This window comes from Mobula birostris, chromosome 12, assembly GCF_030028105.1.
Source record: "Mobula birostris isolate sMobBir1 chromosome 12, sMobBir1.hap1, whole genome shotgun sequence".
In the NCBI taxonomy this organism is placed as follows: Eukaryota; Metazoa; Chordata; class Chondrichthyes; order Myliobatiformes; family Myliobatidae; genus Mobula; species Mobula birostris.
The window spans coordinates 113,626,193-113,640,068 of NC_092381.1; the positions used below are offsets into that span (position 1 = coordinate 113,626,193).

General features: G+C 47.3%; 1 protein-coding gene across 4 annotated transcripts in view; it reads right to left on the reverse strand.

Annotated features, from left to right (window-relative positions):
- Nucleotides 1-13,876, reverse strand: part of LOC140206208 (inositol-tetrakisphosphate 1-kinase-like) — a 97,475-nt gene that overhangs the window by 13,614 nt on the left and 69,985 nt on the right. For 3 of the 4 annotated variants that reach the window (XM_072274515.1, XM_072274517.1, XM_072274516.1), the window contains one exon: nucleotides 7,287-7,354. In XM_072274515.1, the coding sequence (XP_072130616.1) occupies nucleotides 7,287-7,354 (68 nt within the window). Of the gene's footprint in view, nucleotides 1-763; nucleotides 882-7,286; nucleotides 7,355-13,876 lie in introns of all 4 variants that reach the window. The other variant, XR_011888097.1, reaches the window with a different exon arrangement.

The window sequence follows — 13,876 nt, forward strand, 5'->3', positions numbered from 1 at the left end:
TCGTCAGGACTAACTGAAAGAAGAGTTAGTAAGAGATTTGAAAGTTGGAGGGGGAGGGGGAGATCCAAAATGATAGGAGAAGACAGGAGGGGGAGGGATGGAGCCAAGAGCTGGCAGGTGATTGGCAAAAGGGATACGAGAGGATCATGGGACAGGAGGCCTAGGGAGAAGGAAAAGGGGGAGGGGGGGAAGCGCAGAGGATGGGCAAGGGGTATAGTCAGAGGGACAGAGGAAGAAAAAGGAGAGTGAGAGAAAGAATGTGTGTATATAAATAAATAACGGATGGGGTACGAGGGGGAGGTGGGGCAATAGCGGAAGTTAGAGAAGTCAATGTTCATGCCATCAGGTTGGAGGCTACCCAGACGGAATATAAGGTGTTGTTCCTCTTACTTTAAGCGAGGTACACACAGGTCACACGGTAATGTTATACGATAAAACTTTATTTATCCCGAAGGAAATTATCATTGCAAGGCTGCTCAGTCAGAAATATATACTTTAAAATACGAAATATAAGCATCAAGGTATGAAAAAGAATACAAAACGTGCATTAAAAAGTAATGATGCAAAATACAGATGTGCAACAAAACCATATCGTTGTATACTTGAGGAGGTGGAGTTGTAGTCTCATAACCACAGGGAGGAAGGATCTCCTGTGGCGTTCAGTGGTGAACCTTGGAGGAATCAGTTTGTTACTAAAGGTGCTCTTCCGTTTGTCCAGTACATCATGGAGGGGGTGAGAGGGATTGTCCATAATGCTCCGTACCTTCTGCAGCATCCTCCTCTCCGACACAACCACCAGGGAATCCAGTTCCACCCCCAGAACAGAACCAGCCTTCCCGACGAGCTTATCGATCTTCGTGGCGTCAGCTGCTCTCACCCTGCTGCAATTCATGGATTTATACATACAGCCCATGATGAATTATTTAAATGAAGAATGCTTACTCAAACAATATATAAGATTACTCAGCTATTAAATACACAACAAGCTGTATCTGCAACACAAAACCCAAGTGTGACAGAGGCAGTGATGCACATTTAAAACAAGCACTCGAGAAGACCACAACTTTGTCGTAGGGTTTGGAGGCTCGCGTGCCTCAATTACTCAGAGAGCTATGGCGGCTGGAGTCTGGGCTTTATGCTTTGGCTCTTGTTAGGGTCGCCTATGCCAAATAGGTCAAAGGTTAGAGGCCAGATTAAGAGTGGTCCACCAATCCACCAGGTTTGGGGATTCAAGCTCAGGGCTAACAACCCAGAATGGTAAAACAAACTGTTACAGAAACAGCAGTGAAGAATCCTTCTACATCTGAGTGTGACGGTATTCCTGAGTCTCCACATGGGACTTGTATGACTGACAGTAGTGAAAACTGAGAGGAGGCTACAGACACGATGAAGGAAGCCCTGAACACCACCAGAGATAGACGACCTTCACTGCTGCCCTAACTGGCAGAGACTCAAGTCACCAGGGTGCAGAAAAGTATAGGAGTGGTGTAGGTGGACAACACGAATATGTGGGTAGGCGACCAATTTCTATGTTGTACCACCATATAACCTGCTGTACGGGTTTACCAGAATGATCCGGGGAATCAAAGAGTTAACAATGAGAAGTGTTTGATTAACTCTGGGCTTGTACTCGCTGGAGTTTAGAAGAATTGGGGGTGGGGGAGATCTCTACTAGATAGAATGGATGTAAGGAGGACATTACTTATAGTGGGAGAATCTAGGACCAGAGGACACAGCCTCAGAATAGAAGGGTGTCTCTTTAGAATTGAGACGAGGCAATGACTCTTTGCTACTGAGCCACGGTAACCAGGAGAAAGGACAGAACAGAGGTGCACTTTATGATGTTGTATCTGCCAGTATCAAAATAGTGAAGAGTAAGAGAATCTTAATTCATTATGAGGTTTGTTGTGTGACATCGGCACTCATGGTCTTTCCATGACCCTGATGGTTCTTGGCAAATTTTCCCACAGAAGTGGTTTGCCATTGACTTCTTCTGGGCAGTGTCTTTACAAGACTGGTGACCCCAGCCATTATCAATACCCTTCAGAGATTGTCTGTCTGGTGTCAGTGGTCACATAACCAGGACTTGTGATCTGCACTGGCTGCTCATGTGACCATCCAGCACCTGCTCCCGTGGCTTCGCTGACCCTGATTGAGGGGGTAGTGGGGGTGGGGGGCTAAGCAGGTGCTACACCTTGCCCAAGGATGTCCTGCAGGCTAGTGGAGGGACGGAGCACCTCACACCTCCCTTGGTAGAGACATATCTCCACCCTGCCAAGCAAAGAACATCTCAGCAGTCACAAACAAATTGCCCAGGAACACTACTTCCTTGTTCTCCTTTCACACTATTCATTTTTGTAACTTGTAATGATTTTTAAGTCTTGCACTGTAGAGGGACATCCCTTTACAACTAGGATGAGGAGGAACCGCTTTAGCCAGATGGTGGTGAGTTTGTGGAATTCATTGCAGGTATAGCCACTGGGTGTATTTAAAGTGGAAGTTGATTAGTTCTGGATCAGTCAGGGTGTCAAAGGTTACATGAAGGCGGCTGAAAAGGAAAATAAACCTGCCACAATGGAACGGCAAAACTGGTGATGTAAAGTGTGGTGCTAACCACAACACTGAAGATTTATGTTGGAAAGCCGTGCATCTGGAGTGGGGATTCCCAACCTTGTTTATGCCGTACTATTACGCAAAGGGTCCATGAACCCTAGGTTGGGAACTCCTGATCTGGAGTCACAAAGCAGCCTCGATCACATTAATGGAAGGAACAGACTTGAGGGGTTGAATGGCCTTTCCTGCTCCAGCCTATTAAATCCGCTCACAACCTAACACTGCTGTTAAATGAGCTCAACAGGAAATTGCCTGCCCATCAAATTAAACATTCATAACAGCTGTAGAAAAGGGTTTAGTGGTAACCAAACTAAATCCTCCTTAACCACATCTGGTTACTGACTAAAGCAGGAAGTAATGACTTTATCTTCTCCCTGGTAATGACCACACAATTATAGTCATAGTCATACTTTATTGATCCCGGGGGAAATTGGTTTTCGTTACAGTTGCACCATAAATAATTAAATAGTAATAAAACCATAAATAGTTAAATAGTAATATGTAAATTATGCCAGTGAGTTATGAAATAAGTCCAGGACCAGGCTATTGGCTCAGGGTGTCTGACCCTCCAAGGGAGGAGTTGTAAAGTTTGATGGCCACAGGCAGGAATGACTTCCTATGACGCTCTGTGTTGCATCTCGGAGGAATGAGTCTCTGGCTGAATCTACTCCTGTGCCCACCCAGTACATTATGTAGTGGATGGGAGACATTGTCCAAAATGGCATGCAACTTGGACAGCATCCTCTTTTCAGACACCACCGTCAGAGAGTCCAGTTCCATCCCCACAACATCACTGGCCTTACGAATGATTTTGTTGATTCTGTTGGTGTCTGCTACCCTCAGCCTGCTGCCCCAGCACACAACAGTAAACATGATAGCACTGGCTACCACAGACTCGTAGAACATCCTCAGCATCGTCCGGCAGATGTTAAAGGACCTCAGTCTCCTCAGGAAATAGAGACGGCTCTGACCCTTCTTGTAGACAGCCTCAGTGTTCTTTGACCAGTCCAGTTTATTGTCAATTCGTATCCCCAGGTATTTGTAATCCTCCACCATGTCCACACTGACCCCCTGGATGGAAACAGGGGTTACCGGTACCTTAGCTCTCCTCAGGTCTACCACCAGCTCCTTAGTCTTTTTCACATTAAGCTGCAGATAATTCTGCTCACACCATGTGACAAAGTTTCCTACCGTAGCCCTGTACTCAGCCTCATCTCCCTTGCTGATGCATCCAACTATGGCAGAGTCATCCGAAAACTTCTGAAGATGACAAGACTCTGTGCAGTAGTTGAAGTCCGAGGTGTAAATGGTGAAGAGAAAGGGAGACAAGACAGTCCCCTGTGGAGCCCCAGTGCTGCATCTCCATCTCCTCTATAGGTTGTTGGTGCCCAGCCAGACAATAAGATGGAAATAATTTGGAAGGTGTGAAGGTGTGTAGCTCAGGTGGTTGATGGTTGGGTTGAGTTGTTCTCCGATCCTGGCGATTTACTTGTAAACGTTTCGTCCCATATGAGGAGACGTCATCAGTGCGCTGTTGATTGTGGTGTGTCCTCTGAATGCTTGGCCTTTATATACTTATCCATCAGCTGATTCAGTAGAGAAACTCAGTTGTGCTGTGGGGAGGAAATCTTGTTGCTAACTGTGTACATGGCAAACTCCACGCGTTCTGGTCTGGATTTTGCCCAGGTTGGCTCATCAATAGGATCGAGGTCTAAGTGTTTGCGGAAAATCACACGTATAGGAGTTCCCTTGCATGTCCCGTGTTTGCGTGTGCCATGACTTTCACTGACGCCAGGTTGAATTTGTGCCCCTCTCAATCTTCATGGGTAGAATGCAGAAAACCTACAGCACAATACAGGCCTTTCGGCCCACAATGCTGTGCCGAACATGTCCCTACCTTAGAAATTACCCAGGGTTACCCATAGCCCTCTGTTTTCCTAAGCTCCATGTACCTATCCAGGAGTCTCTTAAAAGACCCTATCGTATCTGCCTCCACCACCGTCACCAGCAGCCCATTCCACACACTCACCACTCTGCATAAAAAACTTTACCCCTGACATCTCCTCTGTACCTACTTCCCAGCACCTTAAACCTGTGTCCTCTCGTTCTAGCCATTTCAGCCCTGGGAAAAAGCCTCTGACTATCCACATGATCACTGGGTAGAGACGAGGGAGAATTGGTTGTTTCACTTTACAGTTGATGTTCATGGATCCTTGCGGATAGTTTTCTCCCAGTTTGCCAGGTGTAACATTTGCTGCGGTCCCCAGCTTGGATTTTTGTCTATTCTTTTTCTCTCTCCTTCTCTCCATCGCCCCCTGCCAGGACCAACTCCTCTTGCCTCTCTCTCTCTCCCCCTTCCAGGTCACTCCCCGCTCTCTCTCCCTGCCAGGCAACACCACCCCCTCCTGCAGTCAGGACCATTCCTCTATCTTCCCCTTCCAGGACCCTCCCCTCTCTCTCCACCAGCATCCCCTCTCTGCCTGCCACCACACCCTCTCTCAATGATTTGTGGAAATGTACATTCCCACTCGCACTGGTGTGCAGTGAGAATCTTACTTGCAGTATGACAAGCACAGATCATCAGATAAGCAGCGTTCACAAGTTAGATACAAGTTTTACAAGAATACAGTTAAAACAAAACACTTAAGTGATCAGAGTGTTGCTAAGTTCTCCTAGGTAGGCTCTGTCCACCACAAAAAGCAGGATTTCCCAGTGGCTACCCATTTCAATTCCACTTCCCATTCCCATTCCCACATGTCAGTCCACGGCCTCCTCTACTGCCGTGACGAGGCCACACTCAGGTGGGAGGAGCAACACCTTGTACGTCTGTGTAGCCTCCAACCTGATGCCATGAACTTCTATTACTTGAACTTCTGGTAATTGCCCCCCATCTCCTCTCCTTCATCATTCCTGTTTCCCTTTCTCACCTTATCTCCTTACCTGCCCGTCGCCTTCCCCTGGTGCTCCTCTCCTTCCTTTTCTTCCATGACCTTCTGACCTCTCCTATCAGATTCCCCCGTCTCCAGCCCGTTATCTCTTTCACCAGTCAACTTCCCAGCTCTTTACTTCACCCCTCCCTCTCCCCCTCTCCCAGTCTCACCTTGCACTTCCTGCTCCCCTCCCCCACCTTCTCACTCTGACCTCACCCCTCCCCCTCTTCCAGTCTCACCTTGTACTTCCTGCTCCCCTCCCCCACCTTCTCACTCTGACTTCACCCCTCCCCCTCTCCCAGTCTCACCTTGTACTTCCTGCTCCCCTCCCCCACCTTCTCACTCTGACTTCACCCCTCCCCCTCTCCATCTCACCTTGTACTTCCTGCTCCCCTCCCCCACCTTCTCACTCTGACTTCACCCCTCCCCCTCTCCCAGTCTCACCTTGCACTTCCTGCTCCCCTCCCCCACCTTCTCACTCTGACTTCACCCCTCCCCCTCTCCATCTCACCTTGTACTTCCTGCTCCCCTCCCCCACCTTCTCACTCTGACTTCACCCCTCCCCCTCTCCCAGTCTCACCTTGTACTTCCTGCTCCCCTCCCCCACCTTCTCACTCTGACTTCACCCCTCCCCCTCTCCCAGTCTCACCTTGTACTTCCTGCTCCCCTCCCCCACCTTCTCACTCTGACCTCACCCCTCCCCCTCTCCCAGTCTCACCTTGTACTTCCTGCTCCCCTCCCCCACCTTCTCACTCTGACTTCACCCCTCCCCCTCTCCCAGTCTCACCTTGCACTTCCTGCTCCCCTCCCCCACCTTCTCACTCTGACTTCGCCGCTCCCCCTCTCCATCTCACCTTGTACTTCCTGCTCCCCTCCCCCACCTTCTCACTCTGACTTCACCCCTCCCCCTCTCCCAGTCTCACCTTGTACTTCCTGCTCCCCTCCCCCACCTTCTCACTCTGACTTCACCCCTCCCCCTCTCCATCTCACCTTGTACTTCCTGCTCCCCTCCCCCACCTTCTCACTCTGACTTCACCCCTCCCCCTCTCCCAGTCTCACCTTGCACTTCCTGCTCCCCTCCCCCACCTTCTCACTCTGACTTCACCCCTCCCCCTCTCCCAGTCTCACCTTGCACTTCCTGCTCCCCTCCCCCACCTTCTCACTCTGACTTCACCGCTCCCCCTCTCCATCTCACCTTGTACTTCCTGCTCCCCTCCCCCACCTTCTCACTCTGACTTCACCCCTCCCCCTCTCCCAGTCTCACCTTGTACTTCCTGAGCCCCTTCCCACCTTCTCACTCTGACTTCACCGCTCCCCCTCTCCATCTCACCTTGTACTTCCTGCTCCCCTCCCCCACCTTCTCACTCTGACTTCACCCCTACCCCTCTCCCAGTCTCACCTTGTACTTCCTGAGCCCCTTCCCACCTTCTCACTCTGACTTCACCCCTCCTCCCCTCACCCAGTCTCACCTTGTACTTCCTGCTCCCCTCCCCCACCTTCTCACTGACTTCTCATCTCTGGTTCTATTCCTGGTGGAGGGTGTTGGTGTCTTTTGCTCTCGTCCACAGATGCTGCCCAGTGCCCAGCCTGCTGAGTTTCTCCAGCATTTTGTGTGTCAGTTAGGGTCTCACTGCTTGGTTCACATTAACCAGGGGGAAGCTAGTGAGCAGAGGGTGGAGCATCAGGACACCGTTTTATTCATTTTTATTTGACACCCTGCCCTCCTGCACCTCGTACACTTACCTCTGTTAGGTGAGAGCGAGATTCCGGTTTCGAAACTTCGTGACTGTTAAAGAATATCGTTTTCCTATCTGAGAATGAAAGGCAGAGTGAGAACCATGTAGAAACATAGAAAACATAGAAAATAGGTGCAGGAGTAGGCCATTCGGCCCTTTGAGCCTGCACCGCCATTTATTATGATCATGGCTGATCATCCAACTCAGAACCCCGCCCCAGCCTTCCCTCCATACCCCCTGACCCCCGTAGCCACAAGGGCCATATCTAACTCCCTCTTAAATATAGCCAATGAACTGGCCTCAACTGTTTCCTGTGGCAGAGAATTCCACAGATTCACCACTCTCTGTGTGAAGAAGTTTTTCCTAATCTCAGTCCTAAAAGGCTTCCCCTCTATCCTCAAACTGTGACCCCTCGTTCTGGACTTCCCCAACATCGGGAACAATCTTCCTGCATCTAGCCTGTCCAATCCCTTTAGGATCTTATACGTTTCAATCAGATTCCCCCTCAATCTTCTAAATTCCAACGAGAACAAGCACAGTTCATCCAGTCTTTCTTCGTATGAAAGTCCTGCCATCCCAGGAATCAATCTGGTGAACCTTCTTTGTACTCCCTCTATGGCAAGGATGTCTTTCCTCAGATTAGGGGACCAAAACTGCACACAATACTCCAGGTGTGGTCTCACCAAGGCCTTGTACAACTGCAGTAGTACCTCCCTGCTCCTGTACTCGAATCCTCTTGCTATAAATGCCAGCATACCATTCGCCTTTTTCACCGCCTGCTGTACCTGCATGCCCACTTTCAATGACTGGTGTATAATGACACCCAGGTCTCGTTGCACCTCCCCTTTTCCTAATCGGCCACCATTCAGATAATAATCTGTTTTCCTATTTTTGCCACCAAAGTGGATAACTTCACATTTATCCACATTAAATTGCATCTGCCATGAATTTGCCCACTCACCCAACCTATCCAAGTCACTCTGCATCCTCTTAGCACCCTCCTCACAGCTAACACTGCCACCCAGCTTCGTGTCATCCGCAAACTTGGAGATGCTGCATTTAATTCCCTCATCCAAGTCATTAGTATATATTGTAAACAACTGGGGTCCCAGCACTGAGCCTTGCGGTACCCCACTAGTCACCGCCTGCCATTCTGAAAAGGTCCCGTTTATTCCCACTCTTTGCTTCCTGTCTGCTAACCAATTCTCCATCCACATCAGTACCTTACCCCCAATACCGTGTGCTTTAAGTTTGCACACTAATCTCCTGTGTGGGACCTTGTCAAAAGCCTTTTGAAAATCCAAATATACCACATCCACTGGTTCTCCCCTATCCACTCTACTAGTTACATCCTCAAAAAATTCTATGAGATTCGTCAGACATGATTTTCCTTTCACAAGTCCATGCTGACTTTGTCCGATCATTTCACCGCTTTCCAAATATGCTGTTATCACATCTTTGATAACTGACTCCAGCAGTTTCTCCACCACCGACGTTAGGCTAACCGGTCTATAATTCCCCGGTTTCTCTCTCCCTCCTTTTTTAAAAAGTGGGGTTACATTAGCCACCCTCCAATCCTCAGGAACTAGTCCAGAATCTAACGAGTTTTGAAAAATTATCACTAATGCATCCACTATTTCTTGGGCTACTTCCTTAAGCACTCTAGGATGCAGACCATCTGGCCCTGGGGATTTATCTGCCTTCAATCCCTTCAATTTACCTAACACCACTTCCCTACTAACATGTATTTCGCTCAGTTCCTCCATCTCACTGGACCCTCTGTCCCCTACTATTTCTGGAAGATTATTTATGTCCTCCTTAGTGAAGACAGAACCAAAGTAATTATTCAATTGGTCTGCCATGTCCTTGCTCCCCATAATCAATTCACCTGTTTCTGTCTGTAGGGGACCTACATTTGTCTTTACCAGTCTTTTCCTTTTTACATATCTATAAAAGCTTTTACAGTCAGTTTTTACGTTCCCTGCCAGTTTTCTCTCATAATCTTTTCTCCCCTTCCTAATTAAGCCCTTTGTCCTCCTCTGCTGAACTCTGAATTTCTCCCAGTGGTCAGGTGAGCCACTTTCTCTGGCTAATTTGTATGCTTCTTCTTTGGAATTGATACTATCCCTAATTTCTCTTGTCAGCCATGGGTGCACTACCTTCCTTGATTTATTCTTTTGCCAAACTGGGATGAACAATTGTTGTAGTTCATCCATGCAACCTTTAAATGCTTGCCATTGCATATACATCGTCAATCCTTTAAGTGTCATTTGCCAGTCTATCTTAGCTAATTCACGTCTCATACCTTCAAAGTTACCCCTCTTTAAGTTCAGAACCCTTGTTTCTGAATTAACTATGTCACTCTCCATCTTAATGAAGAATTCCACCATATTATGGTCACTCTTACCCAAGGGGCCTCTCACGACAAGATTGCTAATTAACCCTTCCTCATTGCTCAAAACCCAGTCTAGAATAGCCTGCTCTCTAGTCGGTTCCTCGACATGTTGGTTCAAAAAACCATCCGGCATACATTCCAAGAAATCCTCTTCCTCAGCACCTTTACCAATTTGGTTCACCCAATCTACATGTAGATTGAAGTCACCCATTATAACTGCTGTTCCTCTATTGCACACATTTCTAATTTCCTGTTTAATACCATCTCCGACCTCACTACTACTGTTAGGTGGCCTGTACACAACTCCCACCAGCGTCTTCTGCCCCTTAGTGTTACGCAGCTCTACCCATATCGATTCCACATCTTCCCGGCTTATGTCCTTCCTTTCTATTGCGTTAATCTGTTCTTTAACCAGCAACGCCACCCCACTTCCCCTTCCTTCATGTCTATTCCTCCTGAATATTGAATATCCCTGAACGTTGAGCTCCCATCCTTGGTCACCCTGGAGCCATGTCTCTGTGATCCCAACTATATCATAATCATTAATAACAATCTGCACTTTCAATTCATCCACCTTATTACAAATGCTCCTTGCATTGACACACAAAGTCTTCAGGCGCTCTTTTACAACTCTCTTAGCCCTTATCCAATTATATTGAAAAGTGGCCCTTTTTAATGCTTGCCCTGGATTTGTCGGCCTGCCACTTTTACTTTTCTCCTTAGTACTTTTTGCTTCTACCCTCACTTTACACCCTTCAGTCACCACCTACCCCTCCTCCCTCACTCTGACAGCAACACTCAATGTCCATTCAATTCGGCACAGGAGTATTTCTAACAAAGTGGCCACAGGAGTGGGGTTAGGTGCGGTTTTCTGCTGCTATAGCCCGTCCACTTCGAGATTTGACGTGTGGAGCGTTCAGAGATGCTCTTCTGCACACCACTGTTGTAACAGTCCTGACGAAGGGTCTCGACCTGAAACGTCGACTGCACCTCTTCCTAGAGATGCTGCCTAGCCTGCTGCGTTCACCAGCAACTTTGATGTATGTTGACTGTTGTAACACGTGGTTATTTGAGTTACTGTCAGCTGGAATCAATTTGCCCAGTCTCTGACCCTTCTAATTAACAAGCTGTTTTCATCCACAGAACTGCCGCTCAACGGATGTAATTTTGTTTTTCACACCATTCTCTGGAAAGTCTCGAGAAAGAGTACAGGAGATGGGATGTTATGTTGAAGTTGTACAGGATGTTGCTGAGGCCTGATGTAAAGGATTGTGTGTAGTTCTGATCACCTACATACAGGAAAGATGTGAATAAGGTTGAAAGAGTACAGAGAAAATCTACGATGATGTTGCTGGGTTTGGAGGACCTGAGTTACAAGGAAAGATTGAATAGGTTAGGACTTCATTCCTTGGAACATAGAAGACTGAGAGGAGATTTTATAGAGGTGTACAAAATGATGAGGGGTATGGATAAGAGGTTGGGGTGGGGCTACAACCAGAGGGATGTGTTAAGGGTGAAAGGGAAATCTTTAATGAGAACATGACGGGAACTTCTTCACTCGGAGGGTGGTGAGAGTGTGGAACGAGCTGCCAGCACAAGTGGAGCATGCCAGCTCGACTTCAACGTTTAAGAGAAGTTAGGATAGGTACATGGATGGTAGGGGTACGGAGTGTTATGGTTCCAGTGCCAGTCAATTTGAATAGACAGTTTAAATGGTTCGGCACGGACTAGATGGGTGAATGTTCAGTTTCTATGCTGTACTTTTCTACGAGTCTATCACTAATGTGTGTCAAGATTCAGCAGTTTCTGAGGTACTCAAACCAGCCCACCGACAAACATTCCACTTTCAAAGTCACTTAGATCACTTCTCTTTCCCCCTTCTGATATTTCTGAACAACAGCTGAACCTCTTGACCAAGTTGGCACACTTTTACACATTGAGTTACTGACTAGATATTTATTTATTCAAAGATACAACACAAAACAGGGCCTTACAGCCTAATGAACCACAACTCCCAGCAACCCACCTACTTAACACAGCTTTTCCCTGGATAATTTACAATGACCAATTAACCTACCAACCAGTACACCTTCGGAATGTGGGAGGAAACTAGAGCACGCGGGGGAAACCACATGCTCATACAAACTTCTAACATATAACTCAGAACTGAACTCCAAACTTTGACGCTCCAAGCTAAAATAGTATTGTGCTAACAACCGCCCCACCATGCTGTCCCTAGTGAAGTGGTCACTGCTTGTATGTACACATAAGAGATTCTGCAGGCGTTGGAAAGCCAGAGCACAGAAATGCCATCACAAAGGCGACACAACATCACCTCTACTTTTTTTTTTTAAAGAAGTTTGTGTAGATTTGGCATGTCACCAAAAACTTTGACAAACTTCTATAAAGCGCAGTGGAGTGTAACTTAAATAATTGCATCATGGCCCAGTATAGAAGCTCCAATGACCAGGAATGGATAAGGCTACAAAAAAAAAATGGCAGATATGGCCCAGGCTATCACAGGCAAAGCCCTCCCCACCATTTACAAGGAGTGCTGCCACAAGAAAGCAGCATCCATTGTCAAGGTCCCCATCATCCAGGCCATGCTCTCTTCTCACTACTGCCATCGTGCAGGAGGTACAAGAGCTTTGGGTTCCACACCATCAGGTTCAGGAACAGTTATTACCCCACAACCATCAGGCTCCTGAACCAGTGTGGATAACTTCACTCACCACAATGAGCCTCAGGTCCCACACTACCAGGTTCAGGAACAGTTATTACCCCACAACCATCAGGCTCCTGAACCAGTGTGGATAACTTCACTCACCACAATGAGCCTCAGGTCCCACACCACCAGGTTCAGGAACAGTTATTACCCCACAACCATCAGGCTCCTGAACCACTGTGGTAACTTCACTCACTATAACTCTGAATTGACTTCACAATCTACAGACTCACTTTCAAAGACTCCAAAACTCAGGTTCTTGGCATTTTTAAATTTGTACAAATTGCCTTCCCTTGCACATTGTTTGTTAGTCATTGTTTATGGATAATTTTATTGTAAATTCTATTGTATTTCTTCAGTTTTTTCTGTAAATGTCTGGAAACAATAAATCTCAAGGTGGGATATAGTAACGTACATACTTTGATAAAATTTTGCTGTAGCTTACTTCATGTCACCAAAGACTCTTGCATATTTCTACAGATGTATTGTGGAGAGCAGTCTGACTGGTTGTATCACTACTGTAAGGGGGAGGGGGGAGGGAGAGTGGGCTACTGCACAGGATCGGAAAAAGCTACAGAGAGTTGTAAACTCAGTCAGCTCCATTATGTCCACTAGACTCCCCAGCATCTTCCAAAGGCAATGTCTCAAAATGGCAGCATCCTTCATTAAGGAACCACAATCAGCTCTTGAACATGCCCTCTTCTCATTGCTACCATTGGGGAGGGGTACACGAGCCTGAAAACCCACACATAATGAATCACAACAGCTTCTTCCCCTCTGTCATCAGATCCTGAACGGGCAATGAATCAACCCATGGCCCACAACTGTCACGGTATTCTTTAATGATCTGGAAGAGTGCAGTGCACCCAAGTTTGCTGATGATACCAAATTGAGCGGAAAAGCAAATTGTGCAGAGGATACAGAGAGTCTGCAGAGAGGTTAAGTGAGTGGGCAAGGGTCTGGCAGATGGAGTACAATGTTGGTAAATGTGAGGTCATCCACTTTGGAAGGAAAGGTGGAAGAGCAGATTATTATTTAAATGGTGAAAGACTGCAGCACGCTGCTGTGCAGAGGGCTTGCACAAAAGGTTGGTTTGCAGGTGCAGCAGGCCATCAAGAAGGCAAATGGAACATTGGCCTTCATTGCTAGAGGGATTGAATTCAAGAGCAGGGAGGTCATGCTGCAACTGTACAGGGTACTGGTGAGGCTGCACCTGGAGTACTGTGTGCAGTTCTGGTCTCCGTACTTGAGGAAGGATATACTGGCTTTGGAGGCAGTGCAGAGGAGGGTCACCAGGTTGATTCCAGAGAGGAGGGGGTCAGACTATGAGGAGAGATTGAGTCGCCTGGGACTGTACTCACTGGAATTCAGAAGAATGAGAGGGGAACTTATAGAAACATATAAGATTATGAAAGGGATAGATAAGATAGAGGCAGGAAAGTTGTTTCCACTGGTAGCTGAGACTAGAACTAGGGGA